This window comes from Lagenorhynchus albirostris, chromosome 4 (genome assembly GCF_949774975.1).
Source record: "Lagenorhynchus albirostris chromosome 4, mLagAlb1.1, whole genome shotgun sequence".
In the NCBI taxonomy this organism is placed as follows: domain Eukaryota; kingdom Metazoa; phylum Chordata; class Mammalia; order Artiodactyla; family Delphinidae; genus Lagenorhynchus; species Lagenorhynchus albirostris.
In genome coordinates, this window is record NC_083098.1 from 77,733,097 (window position 1) to 77,751,235 (window position 18,139).

The 18,139-nt window shown below is 40.4% G+C and overlaps 1 protein-coding gene and 1 pseudogene across 1 annotated transcript; one reads left to right on the forward strand and one right to left on the reverse strand.

Annotated features, from left to right (window-relative positions):
* Positions 1 to 2,815: 2,815 nt before the first annotated feature.
* Positions 2,816 to 3,431, reverse strand: LOC132519093 (glutathione peroxidase 1-like; annotated as a pseudogene).
* A 390-nt stretch (positions 3,432 to 3,821) lies between these two features.
* CNGA1 (cyclic nucleotide gated channel subunit alpha 1) lies at positions 3,822 to 16,523 on the forward strand. The gene is given in 8 exon segments (XM_060147286.1): positions 3,822 to 3,934; positions 4,979 to 5,095; positions 6,093 to 6,155; positions 11,087 to 11,128; positions 11,216 to 11,330; positions 12,590 to 12,693; positions 13,467 to 13,573; positions 15,109 to 16,523. Coding segments are annotated over 8 exon segments (2,070 nt in total). The 5' UTR covers positions 3,822 to 3,827.
* Positions 16,524 to 18,139: the final 1,616 nt, after the last annotated feature.

Sequence of the window (18,139 nt, forward strand, 5' to 3'; positions counted from 1 at the left end):
AAAAAAAGGATTATTTCTATAAAAGGAAGAGAGCCTTAATAAAAATCAACATTTATTCCAATTTCTAATTTTTAAAAATTGGTAAAATGTGAATAAATGGAGATTTCTCTAACATGTATCAAACATCTCTCTTAATCTAACAGTCAGGAATATGCTTAAGAGTGAAACTCTAAAACATTCTCATAAAGCCAAGAACCATACTAGGTATCTCTTAAGACAGTTGTCCAGTTGTTAAGACTCTGTGCTTCCACTGCAGGGGGCATGGTTTTGATCCCTGGTTAGGGAACTAGGATCCTGCATGCTGCATGGGCAAAAAAAAAGGATTGTTACTTGTTCTGTTCTGGAATTTTTAGTCAAGTTAACCAGACATCAAAGCTAAATACCTCATGAAAAAGAGGAAAGAATAATTTGTGTAAGTACTATGATTGCATTGCTGAAAACAGAAATTATTTAAGAGAAAAACTATTAGAAATAATTTTTGTAAAGCTCAGTTAAGTTGGCTGGTTTCAAGATAAATAAATAAAATATTTTTATGATATAGCAAAAGCAATCAGTTGAAATATATCAAGGGAAAACTATCTTAACTATCTTAATAGAAACAGAAATACAAAACATCTAGAAATTAATAAAAATGTAGGATTGATAGGTAGAAACTTTTTCAAAAACGTAGAGGAAAATAATTTCCCAACTTATTTTATAATTTTTTTTTTTTTTTCGGTATGTGGGCCTCTCACTGTTGCGGCCTCTCCCATTGCGGAGCACAGGCTCCGGATGCGCAGGCTCAGCGGCCATGGCTCACGGGCCCAGCCGCTCCGTGGCATGTGGGATCTTCCCGGACCGGGGCACGAACCCATGTCCCCTGCATCGGCAGGCGGACTCTCAACCACTGCGCTACCAGGGAAGCCCTATTTTATAATTTTAATGCAAACTCCATCAAAATCTTTACGGTTGACAAGGCAAATTTAGAATGATGACATTTCAAACCAGTAGGGAAAAGATGGACTATTGGTTATTGATTTAGTGCTATTTATACTATTGACTAGTCATTTAGAAAATATAAAGTTGAATCCCTACCTCACACCTTACACCAAAATAAATTTGATAGATTAAAATCTAAATGTGAAAAAGGAAACCATAAAAGCAGTGGAGAAAATGTGTTGATAAATAATTATATGGTCTGGTGTGGAATTTTGAGTATCTTTATTTTTCTATTTATATTTTCTGTTTTCTTTCTTCCTAGAGTGAATATGTATTAAAAAGTGATTGTGTGATATAAAAAACGTTTTTTCCTATGTAGAGCACTTAGGCCAACAAGAAATTATGGGACAAGGGAAGTGATTCTTTTTTTCTTCAGGTCCAAGCAAAGCCCAGGTTTGGTTCATTCTGACATATTGGATAATATTAGTTGTCCTTGTTTAATCTTTTTTACTCACATAGTTTTTTCTATGTTGTGATGGATGAAATAATCATATATTCTCCTTTTCCGAATCATAAGGCATGGGGTCTCCCAGAAGGAGTGGTGCTTGATGACAATAGGAAGCCAGCATGCTATCAATATAACCAGAATATCCATGCTGTTGCTGAGAAGGAGTCAATGAAACAATTCTCTTCTTAAAGTGGTTGTTTCTTTAAAAGTTACTTTAATTACATTTTAAAATATGTACACACTTTTATTAACAGACATTACAAAAATTCTCTGTTTACTATTTATTGACTACTGGCTGCTAGTTGTTTTCATTAGTTGTATGAATACTAGGGTGAAATAAAGAGCATTATATATGGCTATCCTCACTGGAAGATGTAATGTTTTAAAAAATGAAGTGTGCTTTTTACATTTTTCCACATCAAATGATTTTTTTCTTTTTCTTTTTTTGGTTTTTGCTTTTCTATTTTATTCATAACAAAGGCAAGTTTCCCTCCAAAACCCAGAGATCTGTGGTAGAAAAATAACAAAGGAAAAATCCCCAATCCATATAATAAAAACCTGGGAGTGCAGGTTAGGGAGTGTGTGTTGTGGAGGAGGGGAGGGATGGATGGATAACCAGCCACAGAGGATTAGGTGGAGGTTTGGTACCTGCTGAAGTTGTCCAGCACCCGTCATCCTCTCAGCATGTTGGCCTTCTGTGGGTCTTCATCAGCAGGACCATAGCAAGTGACATTCAGTACAAGAGCTGGTGTTCTTGGAGCCCGTGAACAGATACTGGGTTTTTGTTTTGTCGACTGGAAAAAACGCACAACTTAAAAGTTGAGAATTATATTTTATCCAGGGACATTACTGAGGACTATAGTCCGGGAAGGCAACCTCTCAGATAACTCTGAGGGACTGATCCAAAGAGGTAAGGGAGGAACAAGAATATATAGGAGTTTTTGCTGGGAAAAAAGAAAAATCATGTAGTCGAACATCAAAAGATTACTGCTAATCACAAAAAGACAGACTTCTCAAGTTAATGATTTTAGTGCTTTTCTATGTATGGGAAGAGTCAAGAGTCTGGGCTCATTGAAATTATTCCTTTGATATGCATCTTAACTATCAAGGGCCAGTATCCTGTTTTCTCCATCCTGAATTCCCCCAAGGGCGCACCTACCCTGGCGTCTGCAGTGGCTGATGGCTGGATAGCAGACAACATTTTTCTGTTGTTTACTGGAATGGCAGACAACATTCTTTGTTTACTGAAGCAGCAGCATTTTTAAAAATCCACAGTGTCCTTTTGCTTTTCTGCTGACACCTAGCACTTTATTAGTGGGGAGCCTTGGTCTGGGAGAGGGGAGGCTGGGATGGATACCTAGCACCTATCTAGGCCCATTTTACTGGACATCAGGTGTTATCTCCATGCAAGTTTGGAGGAAACACCCTTAGAGATGAAATCCCCAGAGGACAGCGCTGTGACTGCCAAGCAGCAGGGGTTGGAGGAGCATCCTGGGCACAGCTGGGTCCTTGGGATGACAGGGCTTCAACGTTGGGCTCCATGTCCATGGTTAGAAAGCAGTGGCTGTACCTGTGCACAGGCACATTGTTGGGGCCCACCAGGAACTTCTCCAAGTTCCAGGCCACGTCACTGCAGCACACTGAAGACCAGGTGAAGTACTTGGGGCCAGTCATGAGTGCAGGGACGTTGTCATTGGACGCCGGCAGAGCCTCAGGAAAGAAGGCAAGCGCGAGTGTGCCCACGTGCCATTCATGTTGCCTGAAGCTGGGCTGGAACCTGCTGCCAGGACAGATTTGGAGTTCAGGATCACTTTGTTCTTGGCGTTTTCCTGATGCCTGAAGTGGTTGCCCGGGAAGCTTAGCACTATGTGTATCAGAATAATTTAGGGGGACTTGTTGAAATGTGGATCAGTTGTATCTTCATTCACTCCGAAATTTGAATACCACTTGAGACCCTTTTTTTTTTTCTGAATGCCTGTAGAAATTCACAGTTGATTACACCCATTTTGGTACTTTATTATACTGCTTTTCATTGTTACTTAATTGTTGGATGTGCCTGTGAGGTCCCTATAGGTTTGTTCCACACCTACATTGCCTAAATATTTCAAAGCTGGAGTAAATCCAAATTAAAAAAAAAAAAAAGAGTTCTACACCTCTGAATTTTAAAAACTACACAAAACCCTTGAATTTAAAACAATACACAAAAACCTGACTAGTGATCATTAAGTGCTTGGATCATGACTATATTCTATTAAAATATAATTCCTACATATAACTGGAAATAAGATTGTTATTTCAGCCTTAGAAGAATGATAGAGTGAAACTTTTGATTACATATGTAAATATGTAAAAAGTCTTCCTACTAACAAGACTTTTTTTCTCCCCAGCTATTAAGCTAACCATGAAGAAAATTATCATCAATACACGGCGCTCTTTTGTAAACATTCCCAATGTGATTGTACCAGATATTGAAAAGGAAATAAGAAGGATGGAAAATGGAGCGTGCAGGTAAATGCATCTTTTTTCTATGTTTTTTTTTTTTTTTTCTGGCTGTACTGGGTCTTCGTTGCTGCGTGCAGGCTTTCTCTAGTTTCAGCGAGCAGGGGCTACTCTTCGTTGTGGTGCACGGGCCTTTTCATTGTGGTGGCTTCTCTTTGTGTGGATCACAGGCTCTAGGTGCACGGGCTTCAGTAGTTGTGGCACACAGGCTCAGTAGTTGTGGCGCACGGGCTTAGTTGCTCCGCGGCATGTGGGATCTTCCTGGACCAGGGATCGAACCTGTGTCCCCTTCATTGGCAGGTGGATTCTTAACCGCTGCACCACCAGGGAAGTCCCTATGTATTTTTAATACTAGCCAAAGTTCTTCAATTTAACCAAGCTTAATTTCAGTTTAACTTTTAATTTGAAACCTTGAACTTTGTACTTTATTTAATTTAGTGAATTTATTTATTCTTTAGGTCAGCCTTACTTATCTAACAAATGAACATAGATATTATTGTGGTGATTCTTTAGATGCACCTTTGCCAAATATTTCCTTAGTCACTGGCAAGACCTTTCCTCATGGGACATTTCACATCTAAAGAGATAACATTACCATAGAGAAATGTGAAAAAAAAAAAGTGTGAAATGCTAACGTGTTTTAAAAGTATAATTTAAAGTGGCCACCCTATAAATGAATAGAATTTGTATAAATGTGGTTGAATTTACTTTTAGTGGAAGGAAATGTTATTACGGGTTCAGAAAACTGTATAACATGACCTGAAGTACAGATATCATACTTTCGATTTGATAAATATTAACTAATCAATGCATCAAACAATACAAATATGGAAGACCTAGAAAGTAGTTTCTTAATTACATGCATTTTACTGGATTGTGCATATACTCTATCTAATTCTGTGTATTCTGAACAGTTCTCATCTCACTCTTATTAAAAACTGTTGTCTGTGTTCGTTTGAGAGAGAAAGAGGAGATGAGAAATGAGACATGTTGTTCCCCCACAATGGTTTAAAGCACTGATCTAATTAATCTCTGCCTCCTATTGAACCATAGCTCCTTTTCTGATGATGATGACAGTGCCTCTGTATTTGAAGAATCAGAGAGTGAAAACACTCATGCAACGGATTCCTTTAGAAGTAGTAGACATGGAAGGGAACAGCCATCACAGAGGTGAGCAGTATCATCTATCCCTCCACATCAGTTTTTAAACTATTATTTAGATGAAAGAAAGGTGTTCTACTCTTCCACTCATTGGGCTTGGCCAACACTCCTGCTACCCAGCTACTCTGCAGGATCTTGGGAGTAAATTGCTACTTCTGTTCCTTACCCTCTTCTTCTCTTGGGAAACTGCCACTGCCTGATGATAATTCATGCATGGGGCTCCAAGCCACGAACACTCTTGCTGATCATTTTCCCTGAGACCCATGTCTGTCCCTTAGGAAACCTCATGCCTGAGTCCTCTCTGATTTCCTCCTTCTTTCTGATCCTTCTTCCAAGCAATTATATGTGATCCTTCTTCCAAGCAATTATATATATTATTTAGCTGTCATTCTCTAAAAATGCTCTCTCCCATTCAATCCTACTTTCAGGGAAGCAGAGCACTAGGGTGAGTAACGAGACGAGAAAAGCTAAAAAATCCTTAGGGAAAAAAGCACTTGTGGAAACTTCAAACGTGTGACCCTGAGAGTGTGGAAGGAGTGCGGTATTGGTGTGGATCAGGGGTTCCCATCCTGTCAAACATATTTACTTCTACTTTGCTTTTTTTCCCTCTTTTTTTTCCCCCTCCTGTTTCTTTTCTCACTGACCACCTTCAGCTTTCATACTGTTTTCATTTGTCTTGTCTTCCCTTCCTATCCTCCCGGACAATCTAAGTCTTAATCGCTTTCTGGGAGTTAGTAGCATCCAAACTGGCTTACTCAGGGCGTGGAGGATGGTAATGTGATGCATTGTGAGCATTGATTAATAAACATTTATTAATTACTTTGGTTCATGGCCCTGATATTCAGAAACTCATGCTTTGTGGAGACTCTATATTTTCAAAAATTATCTAGGCACTAGTTAGTAATGGGTAGAACCTGAAAAGAATTTGTTCTTTAAGACTTTTAAGACTATGGACATTACACACATGGTGACTATTATGATTTCACTGTGCTTTTTCATTTCCCAGGGAGCAGTACTTGCCTGGAGCCATTGCACTTTTCAATGTTAACAATAGCAGCAATAAAGAGCAGTAAGTACATTGACAATAGTAAACCAAACCTTTGTTTTTAAAGAAAGACAGTAAAAAGGTAGAAATACATCTGAATGTGTTATACTGCAGATATTGATTAGGCAAACTCTAGCTAATCCAATGGCAAAGTTTTTCCATTATTTTGTCGTTTGGTTATTTTCTCCTGAAAAATGTAGCTACTCATGTTACAAGTAATACGTATGTATGTATGTATGTATTTGAATATGTGTAGAAAAACCATGTCTATAGCATATATGAAATTGCCCCACCGTGTGGTTAGGGTTAGGGTGGCTAACAAAATAAATAAAACATCATTAATCCTTCCCATTCTGAGCCAATGTGTCTTAGGTCAAGTTTCCCAGGAGACAGTCTCTGAGAAGGAGCTTTGTATACAGAGCTTTATTGGGCGCGCTCTCAGAAATGATACCTAGAAGGGAGTTAGGGGAGTAGGATTGGGTAGAGGGAGAAGTTGAACTTCAGAGAATAGAGTTGATGTGCGATGTGATGCTATGGGGAGCTCTGGAGAAGGGATGGCCCTTCAGAGTTCTTCCATAGTTAGGCAATAGGACTGGGCTTTGTACCCATGCACGGTCATTGTATGAGGACTGCCTCTAGGAAGGGGTGCATAATTTTGAGCACGGTGGCTTCCTTCAGCCAAGGCCAGCCAAGGGAGAGGGAAACTATGAGCTGGCAGCAACCCAAACTGGATAGTGGCACTAGTCAAAGCCCTGAGGCAAAAAAGCAAATTAGTATCCATAATATATATTGATTAAAGTCAGGATTATTTGATGCCCTTTCCATGGTGTAATTAACTTGCCATCAAGTGACTGATTGCTTTCCTCAAGTAGTGGTGCTCTTTTAGAGTCATAGCATTAGTTTTTGTACCTGGAAGACTGGACATTCAGCAATAGCAGCAGTTAAATCGCCCGGGTGAACGGGACCTCATGTGTTGGGCCCATGTATAGTCTCCATCTCTGCCACCATGGTTGCTCCATTCACATCCACATCGTACCAGCACTGGGGATGCCAGTGACAGAGGTTGTCTTTGTCAGCAGGCTGATTTATTCTGTCTACTTGGTTGTTCTTTTCTTTTCCATGGCACCTGCTGTCTGATGGGCATTAATATGGGATACAAAGGTTTTAAAACCTTGTGTTCATGCCCATAAGGTCCATTCAGTCTGCCTATTCTCCAGAATTATTTTTCCCGATCTTGCAATATTTTTTCATCAGGTCCCTGACCAACCACCCAATGCATTGTGACTGCCCATGAATCCTTGTATATTCTTTTTTTTAAAAAAAAATAATAAATTTATTTATTTATTTTTGGCTGCCGTTGCTGCTTGCGGGACGCAAGCGGGACGTTGCTGCTTGGTCTTCGTTGCTGCTTGCGGGCTTTCTCTAGTTGCAGAGAGCGGGGGCTACTCTTTGTTGCAGTGCACGGTCTTCTCATTGCGGTGGCTTCTCTTGTGGCAGAGCACGGGCTCTAGGCACGCGGGCTTCAGTAGCTGTGGCTCATGGGCTTAGTTGCTCCGCGGTGTGTGGGATCTTCCCAGACCAGGGCTCGAACCCGTGTCCCCTGAATGGGCAGGTGGATTCTTCACCACTGTGCCACCAGGGAAGTCCGCCTTATATATTCTTAATTTGGGCCACTGCTTTTTCCCCACAAAGTAGATGATTGTGCACTGCTTAAAGCTGTGCTATTGGTAAGATTAACTTCACTATCTTTTAAGGCCACCTCTAGGTAAGGCTGTATTGTAGACAACAGCTCATTTTGGCTTGCATCCAGATGCTAAGCTGACCCACCCACAGATCGTGCTCCATCAGTTGTTCCTATAAGCCCAATGTATGGCCATGGGTCGGGGGGGAGGAATAGCCTTGATGCAGCAGTGGTAGATGACACGGGGCGAGGGTGCCGAGCCACCTGCTCAGTCCCAAGTACATCATTTTATCATGTGATAGGTTGCAATACAACCTTATGACTTGTTAGTTCTGGCAGGATGCAGCTCATGGTCAGCAGTCATCTTCTGTCCCATGGTTAGATAATCCTCTTTCAGGACCCAATTAACATAATGTCATTGATATAGATATAGTGGACCAATGTGATACTCTGAGGAATGTCCAGATGGTCCAGGTCCCTCTAGATTATGTCATGACAGTGGGAGGGAGAGTTAACATAGCCCTGGAAAATAGTGTAAATACATACTGTTTTCCATCCCATGTGAATATGAACTGTTTCTGACCCTCTTCCCTGATAGTGGTTAAAAGTAACACATTCACCATGATTGACCCGGAACCTTAGGAATATGGTACTGATTGGGTGAGTGTATTGTTTTTCACATCTGCCACAGTGACTACAATTGGAACTACTATTTGGTTGATTTTGCAGTAGTCTGCTGCCATCCACCAGGATCCATTTGGTTTTTCTTTTTTTTTTTGCGGTACGCGGGTGTCTCACTGTTGTGGCCTCTCCCGTTGCGGAGCACAGGCTCCGGACGCGCAGTCTCAGCGGCCATGGCTCACGGGCCCAGCTGCTCCGCGGCATGTGGGATCTTCCCGGACCGGGGCACGAACCCGTGTTCCCTGCATCGGCAGGAAGACTCTCAACCACTGCGCCACCAGGGAAGCCCTCCATTTGGTTTTAATAGGGGCCAGACATTGAATTAAACGGGGTGTGATGGAGAAGCACCACCCCTGCATGCATTGGGTCTTTAAGAATTGCATTTCCTTTCCTGTCCAGGTTGCAATATTGCTTTTTGCCAGCAGGTAGGAGGCAGCTTCAGGGCTTCCACTTGGTCCTCCCCACTATGTTAGCTCTTATTCCACAAGCCAAGGAACTAGTGGAGATGAGGAGATGATTGTCATTCTGCCAATGACCAAATAAATGCATTCCATGTTTACATGGAGGAACTGGACAAATGACCACAAGAGGGCATCCTTAGACCCAGTGGAGGCCCCACAAATTACTACCAAACCACCATATGTCCCTCACTTTAATGGGGGTGGGGCATGATGATGCTTTAGTCCCTGGGTCTCAATATCAACTTGGGTCCTGTGCAAAAATGGCCTTTAATGTATGTAGGTATTCTTTTTTACCCCCAGTGTACAGTTACTTAAGTAAATGATCATTGGTTTTCTTTGGAGGAAAGACTGGGGAAATCATTACTGAATATACTTGTCATGGTGTTGCAGAGTCCTTCTTCATGGAGACTGTGCTTCTCCTCTGACTGGTGGTTTCATTTCTGAGAGCTAGCTCAGGTTTAGAAACTATTCAAGTGGTTGTGACTTTTTATTGGGGTACGTTGCCCTTAACCTCCTGAGCGTCCATTCCCAATTTGTTTTTTATTATAAATGTAAAACAGTACCCTAACAAGTCAACAAGATGCCCATCTATCTAGGAATACAGTATTCTGTTAACCTCTTCCATAGCGCTCTGTGGGTTAAGACCCTGGCTACTATGCTCACCTTACTGATAATTAAAATTATCAGACCTGTTTCTCTTCTGATGGGTAAGCACTGCCACTGGTCTCTGTGATTTCTAGATCCTGCCATCCCTATTGCTCTCAGGGAAGTCTAGTTCTGTACCCAGTTCAGCATCTCTCACTATCAGCCCTGGTCTACAGAGGACAGCACCAATGAGCTTCTCAGGAATGCTGGTGCCCCTCTCACCAGCACATTCCCTGTCATTTTTATATCCTCTGAGCCCTCTTAGGGAACATAATCAGTTGGTGGGCTATTTTTCTTACTTAGTATATCCATTTTAGCCTACCACTTCTCTGAATCTTTCTGATACCTTCCTCCACCGTGTGCCATGGCATTTTATAAATCATATTGCACTTAGTTTGGGCTGTCACCTTTTCTGAGCTTCTAAGAGCCATCCAAGAAGTGTCCCAGCACCATCTCCCAGGGCCTATGTTAGGGTGTTAAATCTTGTATCATAGGAATGTAACTCCCATAGCAAAAAGCTCCACCGTATCTAACTTTATGTTCTGTTTCTATTTGTACATGACAACCTTAGGTGCCAAGACCCATCTCCTTGTTAATTTTATCTCCTATTTCTCCTTAGCAGCAGCTTTCCACTTATGCTGGGCCATTCCTACCCAGACTAAGTTCATTTGTATATTTGCACCTGAAAATCTCCCTCCCTTTAACATCCTTTCTCTTCTTCTTAACCTCTCCAACTCTTACCCATACTCTGAGGCCTAGGTTTAGACCTACTTCCCTTTAACAGCCTTCTCTGACTATCCCAGTGGTAACGAGATGCCTGATCACTCATGTCTGAATGATACATTTTCCCAAGATATCTGAGCCAACAATGACAGCCTACTATGACCTTAGCTCTGTCTGACTCCAGAATCCATTCTTCTGCTGATAGAGAAAGCCAACTGCAGAAAGAGCCCACTAATCCCATATTCTCCACTCGAGAAGAAATTGTAACTCAAGAAGTAACTCTGTTACCACAGAGCTTTTTGTCTGCTCATAAAACATTGCTTCAGTCAGGATTACCCCTCTAAAGAAAACTGATGGCATTTTCTTGAAATTCTCAAAACTCTTATTCAAGTATAAATACAAGTGACATCAAGAAGCTTACATTTTAAGTACCCATTTTTTGGATATACATTGAGACTTTGAAAGTACACTTTTGGGGGCTCTTGTTTCTTAAATTTCCCTCCCTGGGTTTATGCCTTTATCCACCTCCATTTTCTCCAATTTTCCACATGCACTAATTCCCAGGAATTTTATTTGTTTATTGTTGGGGTGCATGTCTGTTTCTTGTTGAACCCACCATTAGGAGATCAGATTTCTGGTCTCTGAGCACAGGGGCAGGTCTTTGAACACAAAGCCCAGAATTCTTGCCCAGTGGAGAGGAAGGTAAACAAGAATGGAGGTGAGAATGTAATTTGATTATGTGATATATTGGTTTTTTTCTATAGAGAACCAAAAGAAAAAAAGAAAAAGAAAAAAGAAAAGAAGAGGTAAGTAAGACTTTGGCATGAATAACCCCACGTTTTTCTATCCATAACATTTTTGTATTTTACCAACTACATCTCTCACTTCTTCAGCAAGCCAGATGATAAAAATAAAAATAAAAAGGACCCAGAAAAGGAAAAGAAGAAAGAAAAGGACAAAGACAAGAAAAAGAAAGAGGAGAAAGGCAAAGACAAGAAAGAAGAGTAAGTATTTTTACTGGCATTGAAATTAGGAATAAATTTGTGATGGGTTTAGGATGCAGGGATAATTTCCCACAAGTTTATAGTAAAGAGGCCCGGTGTAAAGACTAAATAAATTGTCATCAAATGTGAATTTAATTTTTTTCAAATTTCCTTAACATTAGCAATGGTAGCCTTACTTTTCTCATCAAGAATTTTCGGCGTCATGGTTAATTTCCTTCCTTAAGCACTGGTGAAGATAAACTTACCACTGGGACAGATTTAGGATCCAAAGAAAATTGCGTTTCTAGGATCTTACCATCAATATTTTTGGCCGAAATAAAAATTTAATAATTTCATTAACATTTTTGAGTCATAAATACTGTATGGCAAATAATCCAAAGTAAAGTAGTCTCATTGCAAAAGCCATGCCTAATTTTGAGGGCAGTATGAATGCTGTCAAAACATTAGCTATTTGAAAGAAACTTTTTAAAACATTTGAGAGTTAGAGTTTCACAAGGTTAAGGCTGAGTGATATTTTCAGAGCTATCTTTTTGCTTTTTATTAAAGAAAATATTGTCTTCTAAACTTACTCAAAGAAAACTCTTTACTTATTTGTGCCTGTTAGAAATGTGTTGACGTTGTATAAAAGAAAAAATCCTTAAAAATATAAATTTGATACCAGAAAGTTTTTAAAAATGTCCATTTGATCATATAGTTCCTTCCTTCTTTCTTTTGCCCTCTATTGCCTCTCAATTCCTCATACACACTTAAGAACAAGCACTTTTTATTAGATTGTGTTATATTCTTCTCTCCATACAGATGAGAAAGAAGCCATGAGTTCCCCCTCACAGTGTGGTCCCCAGTTGTTTTGTTACCTGGTAGGGGGAGTGGGAAAATCATCATTGTCTCACCAACCATTGCCTACGCAAGGGGTCTGTGGGATATCCAGAGTTCGGCATGATCTATGCCATTGTTCTCTCTCAGTAGCCGGAGTGATAGAAGTGTCTGCAGCATCACAGTAAAACAAGGGCTTCAATAAAAGTCTAAAGTATGGTTTAATGTAAGACTAGTAATTTAACTATCTATCCACCCCTCCCTAACCAGTTTCTTATGACTAATGCACTTATGCCAAGCTAGTCTTCCCACTGTGGAGTGAGCTTCTTCAGCTTATTTCTAATTCATCAGTTGTGGGTGACGGGCATAACCATATTTGATATTTGAAATAAAAAGATTCTTGTTCCTTGGTAACCTTCCCCTTTATTTCCAATTGCTGCTAGGGAGAAGAAGAAGGAAGTCATGGTTATTGATCCCTCAGGAAGCACATATTACAACTGGCTGTTTTGCATCACCTTACCTGTCATGTACAACTGGACCATGATTATTGCAAGGTGTCTATATATTTTTGTGGATCTCAAACCACTTCTAGTTTCCAAGTTAACTGACTTAACAGTTTGGCCTAGAGCTCTTTAGGACGTACCTCCTTTCTCCACCACAGGTTGTGAAGAGAGGTTACATCATTCTCAATGTGTTTTCCTAAGAGCAAGAGTAGCTGCTTTGGTTCCCAATATCCTTGGAAATCCAGTACTGGGATGGGGTGGGGTGGGGATACTTTTAAACTTTTGATTGCTCAATCATTTAATTAGAACTTTGGGAGAAACTTTATTTTCTTTGGCCTGCAAGAAAACAGTTTTGCCAGGACGGGAAAAAGATCAAGGATCTAGGTTTTATAGAGCAAGATGTGTTTCCCAAGGGATATCTATGGTTCCTTGTCTTTTAGACAGTAAACATCTCAGCCATCCAGGACAAAGCATGATTTCCCAAGGCATTTTGGGTACAAATAGTCAACATGAACCTGGCTATCAATGTGTATCATCCAAAAATACTTTGACGTTAGCTTGAAGTCATTTATTCTCATTTGATGTTTTCACAAAGCTGACTAGCATAATGGAAAGAATGTTGAAATTCAGAAGTGTGAGAAAACTAAATCCAACCCTCAGATTTGGGAATAGATTTGGGAAAGCCATGGTTGATTAAATGGACTCCAAGGACCCCTCTTTGCCTTAGTGTGTTATACTTCTCATCGTGATAAAAATTATACAAAGAGGACTTTTACTTAAATTGGTCCCATTTCATTTTATTTATACAAGTTTTTCTTTTACAGAGCATGTTTTGATGAACTTCAGTCTGATTACCTAGAATATTGGATCATTCTTGATTACTTATCAGATATAGTCTATCTTCTCGATATGTTTGTACGAACAAGGACAGGTAAATATGTTCAGTTTTGGATATTTTGCAATTTCATGCTTTTATCTCTATGTATAACTTGAAATTTCTTTTTTTTTTTTTGTGGTACGCGGGCCTCTCACTGTTGTGGCCTCTCCCGTTGCGTAGCACAGGCTCCAGACGCACAGGCTCAGAGGCCATGGCTCACGGGCCTAGCTGCTCCGCAGCATGTGGGATCTTCCCGGACCGCGGCACGAACCCGTGTCCCCTGCATCGGCAGGTGGACTCTCAACCACTGCGCCACCAGGGAAGCCCAACTTGAAAATTCTTAATTCAAGTATTCTTCAAAAACAAAAAAAAGACTCACAAAAATTTTTTTTAGAGGAAAAAGCACTCTTGAAAGCAAGAGTACCATATACCCACCCACAGGCTTAGGCCACTCCAGCTGATTCAGAAGGATGTTACTAGGCAACCTTCTGGATGTGGATTGATGGCTTTCCTCCATTTTTCTGTTCACTGGGTTTATACTAGGAGAGAAGAATAGAGAGAACAGAAATATTCTGCCAGTTCTGTGGGGAAAGGGTAATTGCTACCTAACAGAGATACCTTAAAGAGGCATGGGGGGAAATGTCATTGTACTCAGCAGAGCTGTACTAGAAATTTTATAAGAAACAGGGTGTACATCCTTAATTCAACTTTGTGGTCCGTGGTGAGGCATTATTGACCAATAATCTGGGCAGAATCTGATAGCTTCCGACTTTAAGTATTCTTGTTAAGTAGGTATAAGCTCATTTTCTATACTACCACATGCAGAGGTAACCTGTGTATGCAGAGTATTGCTTTTAAGAATCATTATGTAAAATAAAGACATTCTCTAATATCAGTGCACTGGAGCAATGCTTCAGTTCAGTTCTATGCACAGCTCTGGTAACAAGGATAGGAAGAGAAACAAATTTTTCCCTAGTGAAATATATCACGGTACTGAAATTCTGGGTTTAACGCACAAGGTGCATGGTAGCAGCTTAGTAGAAAGGAAAATCCCAGATGTCTAAGGAAACCTGGGAGGGGCAAGAAAGAGAAGTGAAAGCCTGAAAGTGAAGCCTCAAAGGACATATGCTTCACATTGAAGGGGCAAGGCAAGAATATGCACAATAGTCAAACAGCAAGGAGGTACCCAAGCTTCAAGGGTGGGGCTGGGATTCTGACAAAAGAGTGGCATGAGGAATTAAGCACAGTGCTAGAAAAAGAAAACTTTCCAGGAACACTGTTCATAAAAGGCATAGCTTTACCTGGACAAGACGCTGAATCCAGAGAGGTCTGTATATATACCTTGTATATATACATTGCATATAATCTCTCACTTCCGTGCTTACAAAGTTTTACTTTTTATTTCTGCAAAAGAACATTTTCCACAGCCATATGTTGATCAGTACTCATATCTTATTACATTGCTAAAAGCATATTTATTGGAATGAACTCTTGTTTGGAACTCAGTGACGTTTGTTGAGAGTCACTTTAGAAAAATTTACAGTGGCATGAAAAGGAAAAAACATTACTTTTTTTTTTTTCTATTTTAGGTTACCTAGAACAAGGACTACTGGTGAAGGAAGAGCTTAAACTCATAGAGAAATATAAATCAAACTTTCAGTTTAAACTTGATGTTGTATCAGTGATACCAACGGATCTGCTGTATTTTAATCTGGGCTGGAACTATCCAGAAATTAGACTAAACAGGCTGTTAAGGATCTCTCGAATGTTTGAGTTCTTCCAGAGAACAGAAACAAGGACAAACTACCCAAACATCTTCAGGATTTCTAACCTTGTTATGTATATTGTCATTATCATCCATTGGAATGCGTGCGTGTACTTCTCTATTTCCAAAGCTGTTGGATTTGGAAATGATACATGGGTCTATCCTGATGTTAACGATCCTGAATTTGGCCGTTTGGCTAGAAAATATGTATACAGCCTTTACTGGTCTACACTGACTTTGACCACCATTGGTGAAACACCACCTCCTGTGAGGGATTCTGAGTATATCTTTGTGGTGGCTGATTTCCTGATTGGAGTGTTAATTTTTGCCACCATTGTTGGTAACATAGGTTCTATGATTTCCAACATGAATGCAGCCAGAGCAGAATTTCAAGCAAGAATCGATGCGATCAAGCAATACATGCATTTTCGAAATGTAAGCAAAGATATGGAAAAGAGAGTTATTAAATGGTTTGACTATCTGTGGACCAACAAGAAAACAGTGGATGAGAAAGAAGTCTTGAAGTATCTACCTGATAAACTAAGAGCGGAGATTGCCATCAACGTTCACTTAGACACGTTAAAAAAGGTGCGCATTTTTGCCGACTGTGAAGCTGGTCTGTTGGTGGAGTTGGTCTTGAAGTTACAGCCCCAAGTCTACAGTCCTGGAGATTACATTTGCAAGAAAGGGGATATTGGACGAGAGATGTACATCATCAAGGAAGGCAAACTCGCCGTGGTGGCAGATGATGGAATCACTCAGTTTGTAGTATTGAGCGATGGCAGCTACTTTGGTGAGATCAGCATCCTTAACATTAAAGGCAGCAAAGCTGGCAATCGAAGAACGGCCAACATTAAAAGTATTGGCTACTCAGATCTGTTCTGTCTCTCAAAAGATGACCTCATGGAAGCTCTAACCGAGTACCCAGATGCCAAGTGTATGCTAGAAGAGAAAGGGAAGCAAATCTTGATGAAAGATGGGCTACTGGACATAAACATTGCAAATGCTGGAAGTGATCCTAAAGATCTCGAAGAGAAGGTCACTCGAATGGAGGGGTCAGTAGACCTCCTGCAAACCAAGTTTGCCCGGATCCTGGCTGAGTATGAGTCAATGCAGCAGAAACTGAAGCAAAGACTAACCAAGGTTGAGCAATTTCTGAAACCACTTATTGACACAGAATTTTCAGCTATTGAAGGATCTGGAGCTGAAAGCGGGCCCACAGACTCTACACAGGACTGAAAAGCTGGTTATTCATAAGGACGTGCCTCAGGATCCTTCTGGTGATGTGAAGGATCCTTCTGGCACCTGTAAGTTGAAAGAAGAGAATGATTCAGCTGGGAATTTTTCCGTAAGGAAAATATGCTTCGCTGCAGGGCACAAGGCCGTACACTCACTTGTGAGGTACTGTGGCTAAAGCATCATCACACTTAGAATTTGTCACAATGGATAACGTGCAAAGATATAAACCAATTAACTTCTCAGTATTTATATCTTCTGATTTTTTCACATATGCTTCTTTTATGTAACACTCTTTATAAAAGTGAACAAGTATCCCTCACTTTCAGGCAATTTATATTGTTAAGGAGCAACTGGGAGTTACTGTGTGCATCGTGTTCAGGATACCATTGAAAAGAATTAGAATGCAATAAAGTAAAATAAAACCTAAAGCTGTAGTGGATATTATTTATTTGATAATTTAGTAGAGAGTTTAGGATATTTTAGAGCTTCTGGGACATTTTAGGGACCTTAATCATTTTACTCTAGGGCTTGGGAAGAATGGTTGAGAAAAACTTCTTACTGATAAAAGCATGACAAATTATATATATATATATATATATATGAAATTGAAAATCATAAGTTGTTATAGGAATCTTTTATAATAAATTATTAAGGCCTGACAGCAGTGGCTACTATCTTCTTTCTCTGACTGACCAGCAATAAGAAAAAGAGATAAAGGTAATACTCTTGCTGGGTGATGAAGAAAGGAAATTGTTGTTAGAAAAGGAGACCTGAAAGTTCTATGGTCCAGCATGGGCATCATGGGAGCTTCTTAGAAATTCAGAATATCAGGCCCTACCCCAGACCTGCTGTATCAGAATCTGAATTTTAGCAAACCCCTAGGTAATTCATACATTAAAGCTTGAGAAGCACTTAGCTAGAGAACCAGGAAGGAGTTAATGGGAGGATGGTTCTAGAAAAGAAAAGGGAACTATATGACAAGTGTGTGCTCATGGAAGACATTGCTAATCAATTATACAACTCTACTGCTAAACCCAGATGTGGCTCAATAAATTCTTAACACAGATCACTGGAATTGATATCAGATTTCTATACGTGCCTGTAATAATATGACTTAACGTGGCTTCTTGTTAATTTGACATTTCAGATATCTATGTGGACCTCAATCGGTGCATGCCAATGGTAGAATTTATCCTACTCTACCAATAGAATATTTATTTACTTATTTATTTTTATTTTTTGCGGTACGCGGGCCTCTCACCACCGCGGCCTCTCCCGTTGCGGAGCACAGGCTCCGGACGCGCAGGCTCCGGACGCGCAGGCTGAGAGGCCATGGCTCACGGGCCCAGCCGCTCCGCGGCATGTGGGATCTTCCCGGACCGGGGCATGAACCCGCGTCCCCTGCATCGGCAGGCGGACTGTCAACCACTGCGCCACCAGGGAAGCCGTAGAATATTTATTGAATTATACATTGTCTTTGCAGCCTTACGTTTCCCTTCTACATTTTATCTGTCTCTTTTATATCGGCAGGCAAGTACTTCACTACAGAGGAAGTGGCTAGTCCTGGAGTGGGTGGATCGTAAGTAATATATAATATGGTTTCTGCCTGAAACAAG